Raw genomic sequence first — 17,886 nt, 5'->3', positions numbered from 1 at the left:
GGCCGTGGGGAGCAATCGATAAGAAAAAGGGGCGTGGCTTAGGACCAGTGCCCATTTATGACCACGGAAGGGGCGTGGCCTCGCCGAGTTCCCACGCGAGGGTCTGGGGCGGGGTCGAGCCCCGGTCCCGGTCCCATTCCCGTTCCTGTTCCCGTTCCCGGCCCCTCCGCCGCTCCACGCCCGCAGAGTCGCAGCGGCAGCGCAGCCAAACTTTACTGGGAGCCGTCCCAGCGCGGTCCCCCGGCCGAGCCCGCGGCCCCGGGACCCCCCCGCTCACTCCCCGGGACCCCCCGCTCACTCCCCGGGACCCCCCCGCTCACTCCCCGGGACCCCCCGCTCACTCCCCGGGACACCCCGCTCACTCCCCGGGACCCCCCCGCTCACTCCCCGGGACCCCCCGCTCACTCCCCGGGACACCCCGCTCACTCCCCGGGACACCCCGCTCACTCCCCGGGACCCCCCCGCTCACTCCCCGGGACACCCCGCTCACTCCCCGGGACCCCCCCGCTCACTCCCCGCGGTCCCGGGGCCGCCCCGCTCAGTGCCCGCGGCCGTGGGCTCGCAGGCGGCGGAGGCGCAGCCGCTGCAGCCGCAGGGCCGGGTCGGGGCCCGGGCGGGTCCCCCCGGGCCGGTGGCGGCTCCTCGCCCGCGCCAGGCGGAAGTTGCACGGGCTGGGAACGTTCTCGAAGTAGACCCGGCACGGCCGCGTGGCCGCCTCGTAGCCCTCGGCCCGCGCCGTCACCTCGTACTCGCCCGGGTTCAGCAGCCGCCAGTAGTCACCGCCCGAGGCTGCGGCGGGGGCGGCTGTCACCTCCTGTCGCCATCCCTGTCCCTGCTGCCATCCCCACCCCGTTCCTGTCCTCGTCCCTAGCCCCAATCCCATTCCCAGCCCCAATCCCGTTCCCAGCCCCAATCCCGTTCCCAGCCCCAATCCCATTCCCAGCCCCAATCCCGTTCCCAGCCCCAATCCCGTTCCCATTCCCAGCCCCAATCCCGTTCCCAGCCCCAATCCCGTTCCCAGCCCCAATCCCGTTCCCAGCCCCAATCCCGTTCCCAGTCTGACCCCACTTCCATTGCCAGTCCCATCCCCCTTCCATCCCCATCCCATTCATATCCGCAGTCCCGTTCCTTTCCCCATCCCCTTTCCCAGTCCAATCCTATTTCCATCCCCATCTACAATTCCCAATCCCATTCCCAAATCCCATCTCATTCCTTTGTCCCCATCCTGTTGACATCCCCAGCGCCATCCATTCCTGTCCCATCCCTATTCCCAACCTCATCCCATTCCCATTCCCATCCCAGTCCCGTCTCCGTCCCATTCCACCCCCTTTGCCCAGTCCAATCCTATTTCTGTCCCACCCGCAATTCCCAATCCCATTCCCAGATCCCATCTCATTCCTTTCCCTGTCCCCATCTCCACCCCCACCACCTCATTCCCATCCCATCCCATCCCTGGCCCTATCCCACCTTCATTCCCAATCCCATTTCTGCCCCCACCCCAAATCCCACCCCACAGCCATCCCGGTGTCCCGGTTTCCTGGTGTCCCTGTGTCCCGGTTGTGTCCCGGTTGTGCCCCGGTACCGGTGCGGATGTCGTGGTTGATGCCATCCACGGAGATGATGGCGTTGGGGATGCCCTGCTCGGTGTCATCGTCCCGAACCACGCCCTTGATGCCGCGGTGCACCTGGAGGGGGTTGGGATGCTGGCACAGCTGTGTCCCCTCCCCTGTCCCAGTGCCACCCGCAGCCTTTGGGGACAGCTGTGTCCCGCTGTCACCCTGCCCGTGTCCTCCCTGCAGTGTCCCTGGCCTGTCCCAGTGCCACCCGCAGCCTTCGGGGACAGCTGTGTCCCACTGTCACCCTGCTGTCACCCTGCAGTATCCCTCCCCTGTTCCACCCCCAAAGGCTTATGGAGAACCCCTGGGGCTTCCCTGTCCCTGACCTGCTTGTGACCCCATTGTCCCCATGACCCCAGATCCCCTTCCCCAGTGTCCCCATTGTCCCTATGACCCCAGACCCTCAGACCCCCCAGTGTCCCCACATCCTGGACCCCCTTTCCCAGTGTCACCACTGTACCCATGACCCCAGACCCCCTTCCCCAGTGCCCCCATTGTCCCATCACCCTCCTCACAAACATCCCTGGGGTGCCTTCGGTGCCCCCCGAGCCACATCCCCAACCCCTGGGAGCCCCCCGAGCCCCCCTGGGTGCCCCCCGAGCCCCCTGGGAGCCCCCCAAGCCCCCCGGGGGTGCCCCACCTGCTCCATGAAGAGCAGCAGAGACTCGCGGTTGTTTTCCCACTCGTGGGGCAGCTCGGACGCGTGCGGGAATTTGTCGCAGGAAAGCTCCACGGTGATCTCGAAGCAGTTGGTGTGCAGATAACTGAAATCATTCATACCTGCCCGGCAAAGGGGGGCAAAAATAGGGAAAAAAGTTAAATTTTTATCTTGAAATTTTAGGGTATTTTATGCTTATTTGGATGATTATGTTAAGTTTATATTTAAATTCTAGGATTTTAAAATCTAAATGTCTTATATCTTAATAAAGATAAAGAAAGATAGAGATAAAAAATAAAAGATAAATAAATGTAACGAAAGATAACTAAACCCAAACAAAGCCGTGATGAAGTGCGCAAGCCTCTTTGGGAGACGACTCCATCCCCGATAACCCACCCCCAATAATCCACTCTCATGAACCCACCCCCAATAACCCACCCCGATAACACACCCCAATAACCCACCTCGTTAACCCATCCTGATAACCCACACCCAATAACCCACCTCAATAACCCACCCCCAATAACTCCCCCCAATAAACCACACCCAATAACCCATACCCAATAACCGCCCTGATAACCCACCCCCAATAACCCACCCTGATAACCCACCCCCAATAACCCACCCCCGATAACCCACACTCAATAACCCACCCCGATAACCCACCCTGATAACCCACCCCCAATAACCCCCCCAATAAACCACCCCCAATAACCCACACCCAATAACCCACCCCCGATAACCCACACTCAATAACCCACCCCGATAACCCAACCCCAATAACTCCCCCCAATAAACCACACCCAATAACCCATACCCAATAACCGCCCTGATAACCCACCCCCAATAACCCACCCTGATAACCCACCCCGATAACCCACCCCGATAACCCACCCCCAATAACCCACACCCAATTAGCCACCCTGATAACCCACCCCCAATAACCCACCCCAATAACCCACCCCAATAACCCACCCCGATAACCCACCCCCAATAACCCACCCCAATAACACACCCCGATAACCCACCCCGATAACCCACCCCCAATAACCCACACCCAATAACCCACACCCGATAACCCACCCCGATAACCCACCCCCAATAACCCACCCTGATAACCCACCCCGATAACCCACCCCGATAACCCACACCCGATAACCCACCCCCAATAACCCACCCCGATAACCCACCCCCAATAACCCACCCCAATAACACACCCCGATAACCCACCCCGATAACCCACCCCCAATAACCCACACCCAATTAGCCACTCTGATAACCCACCCCCAATAACCCACCCCGATAACCAACCCCGATAACCCACCCCAATAACACACCCTGATAGCACACCCCGATAACACACCCCGATAACCCACCCCGATAACACACCCCGATAACCCACCCCGATAACCCACCCCGATAACCCACCCCAATAACCCACCCCAATAACCCACACCCAATAACACACCCCGATAACCCACCCCGATAGCACACCCCGATAGCACACCCCGATAACCCACCCCGATAACCCACCCCGATAACCCACCCCGATAGCACACCCCGATAACCCACACCCAATAACCCACACCCAATAACCGCCCTGATAACCCACACCCAATAACCCACCCCAATAACCCACCCCAAATAACCCACCCCAATAACCCACACCCAATAACCCACACCCAATAACTGCCCTGATAACCCACCCCGATAACCCACACCCCTCCAAACACCTTTAAAATTCAATTCTCTCCCCTTTAAACCTCAAAAACCTCAACCCCAAAAAATCTGAACCCTTTCCCCTCTCCCCTTACTCACTGCCAGCCACTGTGTGCCACTGGGCTCCGTTGATGATGTTACCTGATAGAAATGTATATATTATAGATTAGATTATATTATATTGTATTGTATTATATTGTATTGTATTATATTGTATTGTATTATATTGTATTGTATTGTATTATATTGTATTGTATTGTATTACATTGTATTATATTATACTATATTATATTATATTATATTATATTATATTATATTATATTATATTATATTATATTATTTGTAATTATTATATATAAGAAAAGTTATATAAAAAGAATATATTTATATAAAAATACATATAAATATATATTATATTACATACATAATTATATATAAATTTTATTATTTATAATTGTTATATATAATTATTATATAATATTTATATATATAAATCTATAAATATACATATAAATATTGTTATATTATATATATTTATATACAATACATTTTATTATTTATAATTATTATATACTATTTATATATATCATATATATAATATATATTTATATAATATTTTATTCATTATATATTATATATATTATTTATATTATATATATGTATCATATATATATTTTATACATATATATAGTTTATGTATATTATGTGTTTATTTTTTAATACCTAAAACCTAAATATAAACCATATACAATAAAAATAACATAACATAACATAATCATAACCATAACATAACATAACTAAACATAACATAGCACATAACATAACATAACACATGACATAACATAACTAAACATAACATAAAACATAACATAAAACATAACATAACATGACATGACATAACATATAAAATAAAACCACTTGGAATCTCATTTCCCCCTCACCGAAGCGCGTGAAATCCTCGTGGTGACACCTGCGGTTGTTGGCGGTGGCCATGGCGGGGTTGGCGGTGGCGTAGACGGTGGCGAGCCAGCGGAACACGGCATCGTCCGGAGTCGGGGTGAGCTCCTGGGCCTTCCAGGGGGTTCGGCTCATGTCGAACGGGTACGTGACCACCAGCTCCCCTCCGTGCAGGTTGGCGCTCAGCACGAACGGGTAGCGCTGCATCCACGCGATCACCGCCCGCGTCTCGGCCGCAACCTGGGGGGACACGGGGGTGGGATTTGGGGGGTTACAGAGGGGTTTTGGGGGTTTGGGGGTTGGATTTGGGGGTTACAGAGGGGTTTGGGGGGGACTTTGGGGGGTTTTGGGTAGCGCTGCATCCACGCGATCACCGCCCGCGTCTCGGCCGCAACCTGGGGGGACACGGGGGTGGGATTTGGGGGTTACAGAGGAGTTTGGGGGGTTACAGAGGGGTTTGGGGGTTACAGAGGGGTTTTGGGGGGGTTACAGAGGGGTTTTGGGGGTTTGGGGAGTTACAGAGGGGTTTGGGTAGCGCTGCATCCACGTGATCGCCGCCCGCGTCTCGGCCGCAACCTGGGGGGACACGGGGGTGGGATTTGGGGGTTACAGAGGGGTTTTGGGGGTTTGGGGGTTGGATTTGGGGGTTACAGAGGGGTTTTGGGGGGTTACAGAGGGGTTTGGGGGTTACAGAGGGGTTTTGGGGGGACTTTGGGGGGTTTTGGGTAGCGCTGCATCCACGCGATTACCGCCCGCGTCTCGGCCGCAACCTGGGGGGACATGGGGTGTTACTGAGGGGTTTGGGGGTTACAGAGGGGTTTGGGGGGTTACAGAGAGGTTTTGGGGGGTTACAGAGGGATTTTGGGGGGACTTTGGGGTACTGCTGCATCCACAAGATCACTGCCCACGTCTCCGTGGCCACCTGGGGGGTTCGGGCGTTAGAGAGGGGTTTGGGGGGGCTTTGGGGGTTACAGAAAGGTTTTGGGGCGTTACAGAGGGGTTTTGGGGGTTTTGGGGGGACTTTGAGGGGTTTTTGGGTAGCGCTGCATCCACAAGATCACCGCCCGCGTCTCTGCGGCCACCTGTGGGGTTTGGAGGGACACGGGGGGACACAGGGGAGGGGTTTGGGGGGTTACAGAGGGGTTTTAGGGGGATTTCAGAGGGACTTTGGGGGGTTTCAAAGGGACTTTGGGGGGTTTTAAGGGGATTTCAGAGGGACTTTGGGGGTTTTGGGGAGACTTTGGGGGGTTTGGGGGGGTTTCAGGGGGACTATCAGGTGGTTTTGTGTCTCGCTGTGACACTGGCACAGGATGGGAGGACTTCGGGGTGGTTTTGGGGTGGTTTTGGGGGTTCACTGTGACACTTACACACGATGGGAGGATTTTGGGGTGGTTTTGGGGTGGTTTTGGGGGTTCACTGTGACACACACGATGGGAGGATTTTGGGGTGGTTTTGGGGTGGTTTTGGGGGTTCACTGTGACAGACACGATGGGAGGATTTTGGGGTGGTTTTGGGATGGTTTTGAGCTCTCGCTGTGACACCGACACAGCCCAGGTGGCTTTTGGGCCACCACAGCACCTCTGTGACAGGCCGGTCAGTTTTGGGGTCTCACCACATCCCCCCCCCCAGGACAATCAGACCATTTTTGGGTTTTTTGGCCATTTTTGACCTCTCACCGTGGCGTTGGCGAAGGTGTAATACTCCGGGATGGGGATGTAATGATTGGGAAAGCGGTGAGGCACCAAATCGCTGTCCTCGGCGTCCCACAGCGCCGTGTTCAGATCGGCAAAGTTGTGGTTGAGATCGATGCCCTCGTACGTCCAGCGGCCCATGGCCCATCCCACCAGCTCCGAGCCCTGCCGGCGGCACCGCGGCCGTCACCGCGAGCGCCGGGTGACATCGGCACCGCGAGCGCCGGGTGACACCGGCACCGCGAGCGCCGGGTGACATCGGCACCACGATGGGTGACACTGACACCGCGAGCGCTGGGTGACACCGGCACCGCGATGGGTGACACCGACACCGCGAGCGCTGGGTGACATCGGCACCGCTACTGCTGGGTGACATTGGCACCGCGACGGGTGACACCAGCACCATGAGCTCCGGGTGACATCGGCACCGCGCCAAGTGACACCGACACCATGCTGGGTGACATCGACACCACGCTGGGTGACACCGGCACTGCGCTGGGTGACACCAACACCGCGCTGGGTGACACCAACACCGCGCTGGGTGACACCGACACCGCGACGGGGTGACACCGACACCGCGACGGGGTGACACCGGCACCGCACGGGGTGACACCGGCACCACGAACGCCGGGTGACATCGGCACCGCGAGCGCCGGGTGACACCGACACCGCGATGGGTGACATTGGCACTGCGACAGGTGACACCGACACCGCGAGCGCCAGGTGACATCGGCACCGTGATGGGTGACACCGACACCGCGACAGGTGACACCGACACCGCACTGGGTGACACCGACACCGCACGGGGTGACACTGACACTGTGTTGGGTGACACCGACACCACGCCGGGTGACACCGACACCGTGACGGGTGACACCGACACCGCACGGGGTGACACCGACACCGCACCGGGTGACACCGACACCGCGCCGGGTGACACCGACACCGCGCTGGGTGACACCGACACCGCGAGCGCCGGGTGACATCGGCACCGTGACGGGTGACGCTGACACCGCGACGGGTGACACCGACACCGCGCCGGGTGACACCGACACCGCACCGGGTGACACCGACACCGCGACGGGTGACGCCGACACCGCGCCGGGTGACACCAACCGTACCAGCTTGTAGGCGGTCTCGTATCCGTCGGGGTTCATGGAGGGCAGCAGGTGGATGCGCGTGTCCGTCACCAGCTGCACCACGCGGGGGTTGCCCAGCCGGAATTCCCGGCACAGGAATTCCATCAGGTTCAGCAGGAGCTCCCGGCCCAGAACCTCGTTCCCGTGCATCCCGGCCACGTAGCGGAATTCCGGTTCTCCTGTCGGGTGTGGAGATGTGGCTGGAGGGGTTTTGGTGGCTGTCGCTGTCCTCATGGCAGCGGTCTGGGTGTTCCTGTGTCCCTGTCCCCACCCTCGGTGTCCCTGTCCCCACCCTCGGTGTCCCTGTGTCCTTATCCCCATCCTGGGTGTCCCTGTCCCCACGCTGGGTGTCCCTGTCCCCACCGTGGGTGTTCCTGTCCCCACCCTGGGTGTCCCTGTCCCCACCCTGAGTGTCCCTGTCCCCATCCTGGGTGTCCCTGTCCTCATCCTGAGTGTCCCTGTCCCCATCCTGGGTGTCCCTGTCCTCATCCTGAGTGTCCCTGTCCCCACCCTGGGTGTTCCTGTCCTCATCCTGAGTGTCCCTGTCCTCACCCTGAGTGTCCCTGTCCTCATCCTGGGTGTCCCTGTGTCCTTATCCCCATCCTGGGTGTCCCTGTCCCCACCCTGAGTGTCCCTGTCCCCATCCTGAGTGTCCCTGTCCTCATCCTGGGTGTCCCTGTCACCACCCTGGGTGTTCCTGTGTCCCTGTCCCCACCCTGGGTGTCCCTGTCACCACCCTGGGTGTTCCTGTGTCCCTGTCCCCACCCTGGGTGTCCCTGTGTCCTTATCCCCATCCTGGGTGTCCCTGTCCCCCTCAGTTTGGGTGTCCCCGTGTCCCCAACTCCATCCTGGGCATCCCCAGCTGCTCTGTCCCCATCCCATGCCAGGCTGGGTGGCCCAGACACCGCCCCCCGAGCCAGCCAGGGCATCCTTGGTGACTGTCCCCAGCCCCTGTGACTGTCCCCAACCCAGTGACTGTCCCCAACCCAGTGACTGTCCCCAACCCAGTGACTGTCCCCAGCCCCTGTGACTGTCCCCAGCCCCTGTGACTGTCCCCAACCCAGTGACTGTCCCCAACCCAGTGACTGTCCCCAGCCATGTGACTGTCCCCAGCCCCTGTGACTGTCCCCACCCCCTGTGACTGTCCCCAACCCAGTGACTATCCCCAACCCAGTGACTGTCCCCAACCCAGTGACTGTCCCCAGCCCCTGTGACTGTCCCCAACCCTGTGACTGTCCCCAACCCAGTGACTGTCCCCACCCCCTGTGACTGTCCCCAACCCAGTGACTGTCCCCAGCCCCTGTGACTGTCCCCAGCCCCTGTGACTGTCCCCAGCCCCTGTGACTGTCCCCAGGCCCTGTGACTGTCCCCAACCCAGTGACTGTCCCCACCCCCCGTGACTGTCCCCAGCCCCTGTGACTGTCCCCAACCCTGTGACTGTCCCCAACCCAGTGACTGTCCCCAGCCCCTGTGACTGTCCCCACCCCCTGTGACTGTCCCCAACCCAGTGACTGTCCCCACCCCCCGTGACTGTCCCCAGCCCCTGTGACTGTCCCCAACCCTGTGACTGTCCCCACCCCCTGCACCAGCCTGGCTGTCCCTGGTGACCCCCGTCCATCCCCAGTCCCTGCATCCCAACCCGGCCATCCCTGGACACTGTCCCCACGGCCACTCTGTCCCACCCCGGCTGTCCCCAGCTGTCCCACCCCGGCTGTCCCACCCCGGCTGTCCCCGGCTGTCCCCGGCTGTCCCACCCCAGCTGTCCCCAGCTGTTCCCGGCTGTCCTACCCCGGCTGTCCCCAGCTGTCCCTGGCTGTCCCACCCCGGCTGTCCTACCCCGGCTGTCCCCAGCTGTCCCTGGCTGTCCCACCCCGGCTGTCCCACCCCATCTGTCCCCAGCTGTCCCCAGCTGTCCCCTCCGCCACCCACCGAGCTCGTGCTGCCCGGGGTTGTCCGAGATCTCCATGGCGAGCAGGCGCAGCCCGCGGGAGCTCTGCCCGATGCTGTACACGCGGGTGATGTCGGGGCACTCCTCGCTCACCCTCCTCATCAGCTGCGGGTGGCGACAGCGTCAGGGACACCCCGGGGACACCCGAGGTGGCACAGCCCCCTCCCCCGCCCCGCAGGGACACGGAGGTGGCACCTTTCTCATCTCCTTGTAGTTGTGGTGGCGGAAATCCAGCTGAGCTTCGGGCGGGGGCTGCGAGGAGCGGGCATCGCTGGGGTCTGCGGGGACACGGGGGACATCGAGGGGACACGGGGGACAGAGAGGGGACACGGGGGACATCGAGGGGACCCGGGGGACATCGAGGGGACACCGGGGGACATCGAGGGGACACCGGGGGGACACCGGGGGGACACCGGGGGACATCGAGAGGACACCGAGGGGACACGGGGGGACATCGAGGGGACAGAGTGGGGACACCGGGGGACATCGAGGGGACACCGGGGGACAGAGAGGGGACACCGAGGGGACACGGGGGACATCGAGGGGACACCGGGGGACAGAGAGGGGACATCGAGGGGACACAGGAGGACATCGAGGGGACATCACGAACGGCCCAGCCTGTCACACCGGCCACAGCAGGAGCTGCTGGGGCAGCCAGGGGTCACCCAGAGGGTCCCCATGGGGCAGGGGACACCCAGAGGGTCCCCACGGGACAGCAGGGGCCACCCAGAGGGTCCCCATGGGGCAGGGGAGAGCTGGGGCCACCCAGAGGGTCCTCATGGGGCAGGGGACAGCCAGGGACAGCCGTAGGGTCCCCATGGGGCAGGGGACAGCCAGGGACAGCCGTAGGGTCCCCATGGGGCAGGGGACAGCCAGGGACAGCCGTAGGGTCCCCATGGGGCAGGGGACAGCCAGGGACACCCGTAGGGTCCCCATGGGGCAGGGATCACCCAGAGGGTCCCCATGGGGCAGGGGACACCCAGAGGGTCCCCATGGGGCAGGGGAGAGCTGGGGACACCCAGAGGGCCCCCATGGGGCAGGGGTCACCCAGAGGGTCCCCACGGGGCAGGGGACAGCCGGGGACAGCCGCAGGGGACACCCACCGGGCACGGGACAGCCCAGAACCTCGGCCCGCAGGCAGATGGTGCCGTTGGGGAACCAGCTCTGGGGGTTGATGCGCAGGAATCGGCCCACCAGGGGAGACGGCAGCAGGTTCAGCACCGGCGTCTCGGGGTCTCTGTTCCCGGGAAACACCTGCGGGGACACCGGGGTCAGGGGGGACACCGGGGGACACCGGGGGGACACCAGGGGGACACCGGGGGACACCAGGGGGGACACCAGGGGGACACCGGGGTCAGGGGGTCCGGTCCCCTCCAGCCCTTAAGGAGGAGCAGCAGGGCCGGGGCTGGAGCTCAGGTGGGCAGAGGGAGCCCCAAATCTGTTCCTGGCATGGGTCAGGCAGCGGGACCCCAAAATCCTCCCCGGGACGGAGATCCCCAAACCTGATCCTGATACAGCCCTGAAAACAGGGACCCCAAATCTGTCCATGGGACAGGAACCCCCAAATCCACCCTCAGCATGGGGACCCCAAATCCACTGAGCACAGGGACCCCAAATCCACTGAGCACAGGGACCCCAAATCCACCCTCAGCACAGGGACCCCCAAATCCATTGAGCACAGAGACCCCAAATCCACTGAGCACAGGGACCCCAAATCCATTGAGCACAGGGACCCCAAATCCACTGAGCACAGGGACCCCCAAATCCATTGAGCACAGGGACCCCAGATCCACCCTCAGCACAGGAACCCCCAAATCCACTGAGCACAGGGACCCCAAATCCACTGAGCACAGGGACCCCAGATCCACCCTCAGCACAGGAACCCCCAAATCCACTGAGCACAGGGACCCCAAATCCACTGAGCAGAGACCCCAAATCCACTGAGCAGAGACCCCAAATCCACTGAGCACAGGGACCCCAAATCCACTGAGCACAGGGACCCCAAATCCACTGAGCACAGAGACCCCAAATCCACTGAGCACAGGGACCCCAAATCCACTGAGCACAGAGACCCCAAATCCACTGAGCACAGAGACCCCAAATCCACTGAGCACAGGGACCCCAAATCCACTGAGCAGAGACCCCAAATCCACCCTCAGCATGGGGACCCCAAATCCATTGAACACAGGGACCCCAAATCCATTGAGCACAGGGACCCCAAATCCACTGAGCACAGGGACCCCAAATTCAGCCCTGGCACAGGGACCCCAAACCTGTCACAGCCCTGGCACGGGGACCCCAAACCCAGCCTCAGCACAGGGACCCCAAATCCACCTTTAGTACAGGGACCCCCAACACAATTAACCTAATTAAGCTAATTAACTTAATTAATCCCACCCAATTGATCAGTGTCCTCCCGTTGGGCACCCACCTCCTCTTGGGTGCCATTGATGGCATAATTAACCACCAATGCAATTAACTCTGGCATAATTAACCCCCAACACAATTAACCCTGGCATAATTAACCCCCAACACAATTAACCCCCAACACAATTAACCCCCAACACAATTAACCCTGGCATAATTAACCCCCAACACAATCAACCTAATTAAGCTAATTAATCTAATTAACCTTCCCAGTTGATCAGTGTCCCCCCGTTGGGCACCCACCGCCTCTTGGGTGCCATTGATGCCATAATTAACCCCCAACGCAATTAACCCTGGCATAATTAACCCCCAACGCAATTAACCCTGGCATAATTAACCCCCAACACAATCAATCTAATTAACCTAATTAACCCCTGCCAGTTGATCAGTGTCCCCCCGTTGGGCACCCACCTCCTCTTGGGTGCCATTAATGGCATAATTAACCCCCAACGCAATTAACCCTGGCATAATTAGCCCCCAACACAATTAACCTAATTAATCTAATTAATCTAATTAACCTTCCCAGTTGATCAGCGTCCCCCCGTTAGGCACCCACCGCCTCTTGGGTGCCGTTGGTGGCATAATTAACCCCCAACACAATTAACCCTGGTATAATTAACCCCCAACACAATTAACCCTGGCATAATTAACCCCCAACGCAATTAACCCCCAACACAATCAACCTAATTAATCTAATTAACCTCCCCAGTTGATCAGTGTCCCCCTGTTGGGCACCCACCTCCTCTTGGGTGCCATTAATGGCATAATTAACCCCCAATGCAATTAATCCTGGCATAATTAACCCCCATCACAATTAACCCTGGCATAATTAACCCCCAACACAATTAACCCTGGCATAATTAACCCCCAAAACAATCAATCTAATTAAGCTAATTAACCCCTCCCAGTTGATCAGTGTCCCCCTGTTGGGCACCCACCGCCTCTTGGGTGCCGTTAATGGCATAATTAACCCCCAACGCAATTAACCCTGGCATAATTAGCCCCCAACACAATTAACCCTGGCATAATTAACCCCCAATGCAATTAACCCTGGCATAATTAACCCCCAACGCAATTAACCCTGGCATAATTAGCCCCCAACACAATTAACCCTGGCATAATTAACCCCCAATGCAATTAACCCTGGCATAATTAACCCCCAACACAATTAACCCTGGCATAATTAACCCCCAATGCAATTAACCCTGGCATAATTAACCCCCAACACAATTAACCTAATTAACCTAATTAAGCTAATTAACCCCTACCAGTTGATCAGTGTCCCCCCGTTGGGCACCCATCGCCTCCTGGGTGCCGTTGGTGGCATAATTAACCATCAACACAATTAACCCCCATCACAATTAACCCTGGCATAATTAACCCCCAACACAATTAACCTAATTAAGCTAATTAATCTAATTAACCTCCCCAGTTGATCAGTGTCCCCCCGTTGGGCACCCACCTCCTCTTGGGTGCCATTAATGGCATAATTAACCCCCAACACAATTAACCCCCATCACAATTAACCCTGGCATAATTAACCCCCAGCGCAATTAAGCTAATTAAGCTAATTAAGCTAATTAAGCTAATTAACGCCCCCAGTTGATCACCCACCGCCTCCTGGCTGCCGTTGAGGCTCGGCCTCCAGGTGTGCGAGTCGTTGCTGACCTGCACCTTGTAGGACGTCACCCCCTGGTAGCTGTGGGGCACAGAGAGCGGGGGGAGCTCGGGGGGTCCCCAGGTGTCACCAGACTGTCCCCAGATGTCCCCAGACTGTCCCCAAATGGCCCCAAATGGCCCCAGCGTGTCCCCAGATGTCCCCAAATGTCCCCAGCCTGTCCCCAAATGGCCCCAAATGGCCCCAAATGTCACCAGCCTGTCCCCAAATGGCCCCAGCCTGTCCCCTAATGGCCCCAAATGTCACCAGCCTGTCCCCAAATGGCCCCAAATGGCCCCAGTCTGCCCCAAATGTCCCCAAATGTCACCAGCCTGTCCCCAAATGGCCCCAGCCTGTCCCCAAATGGCCCCAGCCTGTCCCCAGCCTGTCCCCAAATGTCACCAGACTGTCCCCAAATGGCCCCAAATGGCCCTAAGGCTGTCCCCAAATGTCCCCAGGCTGTCCCCAGATGGCCCCCAATGTCCCCAGGCTGTCCCCAGGCTGTCCCCAAATGTCCCCAGCCTGTCCCCAAATGGCCCCAAACGGCCTCAGCGTGTCCCCAAATGGCCCCAAACGGCCTCAGCGTGTCCCCAAATGTCCCCAGATGTCCCCAGCCCGTCCCCAAATGTCCCCAGATGTCCCCAGCCCATCCCCAGATGTCCCCAGATGGCCCCCAATGTCCCCAGGCTGTCCCCAGGCTGTCCCCAAATGGCCCCAGCATGTCCCCAAATGGCCCCAGCCTGTCCCCAAATGTCCCCAGATGTCCCCAGCCCGTCCCCAGCCTGTCCCCAGATGTCCCCAAATGTCCCCAGATGTCCCCAGCCTGTCCCCAAATGGCCCCAGCCCGTCCCCAAATGTCCCCAGATGTCCCCAGATGTCCCCAGATGTCCCCAGCCCGTCCCCAGGTCCCCCCTCACGTCCAGATGGAGTTGAGCCCCTGGGTGACGATGCCGGTGAAGCGCGTGGGGCCGCCCGCGTCCACCTGCAGCCACTGCTCCGTGTCCGCGTGCGCCGCGCACCAGCCGCCGTCGAAGGGATCGCCGTCCGACAGACCCGACTGACGGGGAACAATTAACTCGTCTGCCCTAATTAACCCAGCGCTAATTAACCCGACATAGTTAACCCAAACACACTTAACCCTGCCATAATTAACCCCAACACAATTAACTCAAACACACTTAACCCAATACAATTAACCCTAACACAATTAACCCAATACAATTAACCCAGCAAATTAACCCTAACACAATTAACCCAAACACAGTTAACCCAGTACAATTAACCCTAACACAATTAACCCAGCCCAATTAACCCTAACACAATTAACCCAGCCCAATTAACCCAAACCAAATTAACCCAGCCCAATTAACCAAACACAATTAACCCAGTACAATTAACCCAGCCCAATTAACCCAAACCCAATTAACCCAGCCCAGTTAACCCAGCCCAATTAACCCAAACACAATTAACCCAGCCCAATTAACCCAAACCCAACTAACCCAGCCCAATTAGCCCAGCCCAATTAACCCAGCGCAATTAACCCAGCCCAATTAACTCAAACCCAACTAACCCAGCCCAATTAACCCAGCGCAATTAACCCAGCCCAACTAACCCATACCCAACTAACCCAGCCCAATTAACCCAGTACAATTAACCCAGCCCAATTAACCCATACCCAATTAACCCAGCCCAATTAACCCTGCAGTACCTGGATGTTGAGGCGGGCGCGGTGCGCTCCCAGCCCGAGCCGTTTGTGGCTGGACGCCCGGAGCTGCGAGTCCAGCACCCGCAGGGACTCCAGCCCCAGGGGGGGACACGCTGGGGACACCCAGGGGACACCCGGGGCTCACACCGGGACCCCCCAGTACCCCCAGGTACCCTCCAGGCACCCCCAGGTTCCCCCAGGTACCTCCAGGTGCCACCAGGTACCCCTCAGTACTCTCTGGTGCCCCCCAGGTATCCCCAGATGCCCCCAGGTGACCCCCAGGTACCTCCCAAGTGCCCCCCCAGGTACCCCCAGGTGCCCCCCAAGTTCCCCCAGGTGTTCCCCCAAGTTCCCCCAGATGCCCCCAGGTACCCCCCAGGTGCCCCTCAGGTGCTCCCCAAGTACCCCCAGGTACCCCCCGGTGCCCCCCAGGTACCCCGAGGTACCCCCCAGGTACTCCCCAGTGCCCCCCAGGTTCCCCCAGGTACTTCCAGGTGCCCCCAGGTACCCCCAGATGCCCCCAGGTGCCCCCCAGGTACCCCCAACTACCCCGAGGTGCCCCCAGGTGCCCCCCAGGTACCCTCCCAGGTACCCCCAGGTGCCCCCAGGTGCCCCCCAGGTGCCCGGGCCCCCCTCCCCCAGCGCACGTACGCGGTTCCTGCGGAGCCTCCGGAGCCTCCGGCTTCTTCCTCAGCACCTTCTTCTTCCTCACCCCCGTCTTCCTCAGCACCGCCCCCGTGGGCGCTGCGGCTGCCGGGGGGGGACACGGGGGTGTCAGGGAACCCCTCCGGCACCCCAAACCCCCCCGATGGAGCCCCCCTTTACCCACCGAGCCTCTCCCCGCTCCCACCTGTGCCCGCGGGGTCCCTGAGCCGCGAGGGGCCGGGGCTGGGGGGGAGCGGCGGGGCCGCGCTGCCCCTCGGGGGTCCGGCTGTGCTTCCCCTCGGGGGTCCGGCTGTGTTCCCCCTCGGGGGTCCCGCCTTGTTCCCCCTCGGGGGTCTCTCCGTGTTTCCCCTCGGGGGTCTCTCCGTGCTGTCCCTCGGGGGTCCCACGGTCGTGCTCCCTTTCCAGGGCGGCGTCTCGCTGCTTTTAGGGGGTCCCCCGGCCATGCCCTTGTTTTTGGGGGTTCCCGCGGTGCTGCGGTTTCTGGGGGACACCCCGCTGGTTTTGGGGGTCCCGCTGGCCGTGTCCATCCCGGTGGAGCGGGGCCGGCCGGGCTGGGGGGGCGCGGCGCGGGCGGGGGGCGCCGGGGGGCCCAGCAGGAGCAGCAGGAGCAGCAGCGGGGCGAGGGGCGAACCCGCCATGGCCGCGGTCCTGCCGCTCCCGGCCCGGTTCCTGCCCGCTCCTGGACCCGCTCCCGGCCCCTCCCGCCCGTCCCTCCGCCCCTTCCCCGCCCGCCCGAGACCCCCTCCCTCCCCCTGCCCGGGACCCCCTCCCTCCCCCTGCCCGGGGCCCCCTCCCGCCTCCCGCCCGGGACCCCTGCCCGGGACCCCCTCCCTCCCCCTGCCCGGGACCCCCTCCCTCTTCCTGCCCGGGACCCCCTCCCGCCTCCTGCCCGGGACCCCCTCCCGCCTCCTGCCCGGGACCCCCTCCCGCCTCCCGCCCGGGACCCCTGCCCGGGACCCCCTCCCTCCCCCTGCCCGGGACCCCCTCCCTCTTCCTGCCCGGGACCCCCTCCCGCCTCCTGCCCGGGACCCCCTCCCTCCCCCTGCCCGGGACCCCCTCCCTCCCCCTGCCCGGGACCCCCTCCCGAGCCCTGCCCGGGACCCCTCCCGCCTCCTGCCCTCCCCCTGCCCGGGACCCCTGCCCGGGACCCCCGGCCGAGCCCTGCCCGCCCCGCCCCGTGAAACGGCCCCGGTTCCGCTCCCCCCATCACGGGCCCCCCGTGTCGCCTCCAACGGGGGCCACCGGCTCCCGCCCGCTCACCTGCGGGCCCTGCCCGGTGTCCCCACCGTGTCCCCACCGTGTCCCGCCGTGTCCCGCTGTCCCCCCGCAGTGTCCCCGCCGTCGGGGAGGGAGCGGCGGCAGCGCCGGCCGAGCCCGGGGACCCGGCAGGACCCGGAGCCGCCGCTGCGGGCGGAGCGGGCCCGAACCCGGCGGCGAGGGGCGGCCCCCGGCCCCGACCCCTCTCGGGGGTGCCCCGGGAGCGGCTCCGGGGCCCCGGGTCCTGCCTCTCCCCCCACCCTGCGCGGGGTCTCACCCCGAAAAAAACATCCCTGGCTCGGCTTTCGCTGCTTTTATTGGGATCTCCCGCAGGCGCCGGAGCCATCCCTGTCCCTCGTCCTCATCCCCGCTCCCTCTGGAAGGACAGGGACGGGTCCCTGCGGCTCTGTTCCGGGATCAGCATCACCCTGGGATGCTCCTTCACC

General features: G+C 60.4%; 1 protein-coding gene across 1 annotated transcript; it reads right to left on the bottom strand.

Annotated features, from left to right (window-relative positions):
* Window positions 1-528: 528 nt before the first annotated feature.
* CPXM1 (carboxypeptidase X, M14 family member 1) lies at window positions 529-16,710 on the bottom strand. Its single transcript, XM_086888941.1, has 15 exons — window positions 16,368-16,710; window positions 16,169-16,267; window positions 15,521-15,630; window positions 14,730-14,869; window positions 13,770-13,854; window positions 10,832-10,982; window positions 9,924-10,006; window positions 9,710-9,833; window positions 7,763-7,959; window positions 6,627-6,806; window positions 4,935-5,190; window positions 4,093-4,134; window positions 2,257-2,396; window positions 1,583-1,685; window positions 529-789 (listed from the first exon to the last, which is right to left on the bottom strand). The coding sequence occupies exons 1-15, from the start codon at window positions 16,708-16,710 to the stop codon at window positions 539-541; spliced, it is 2,304 nt and encodes a 767-aa protein (XP_086745067.1). The 3' UTR covers window positions 529-538.
* Window positions 16,711-17,886: the final 1,176 nt, after the last annotated feature.

This window comes from Cyanistes caeruleus, chromosome 5 (genome assembly GCF_971803275.1).
Source record: "Cyanistes caeruleus chromosome 5, bCyaCae1.hap1.1, whole genome shotgun sequence".
Classification (NCBI taxonomy): domain Eukaryota; kingdom Metazoa; phylum Chordata; class Aves; order Passeriformes; family Paridae; genus Cyanistes; species Cyanistes caeruleus.
The sequence above is the reverse complement of the archived record's forward strand: the minus strand, read 5'-3'. Positions and strand labels throughout refer to the sequence as shown.

Excerpts from the sequence above, each read along its gene's own strand:
- CPXM1 (XM_086888941.1), bottom strand. The coding sequence starts at position 16,710 with ATGGACACGGCCAGCGGGACCCCCAAAACCAGCGGGGTGTCCCCCAGA. Across the intron at positions 10,983-13,769 it reads TCAACGGCAGCCAGGAGGCG|GTGTTTCCCGGGAACAGAGA; the intron begins GTGGGTGATCAA and ends GTGTCCCCGCAG. Across the intron at positions 7,960-9,709 it reads CCCCGGGCAGCACGAGCTCG|GAGAACCGGAATTCCGCTAC; the intron begins GTGGGTGGCGGA and ends CACACCCGACAG.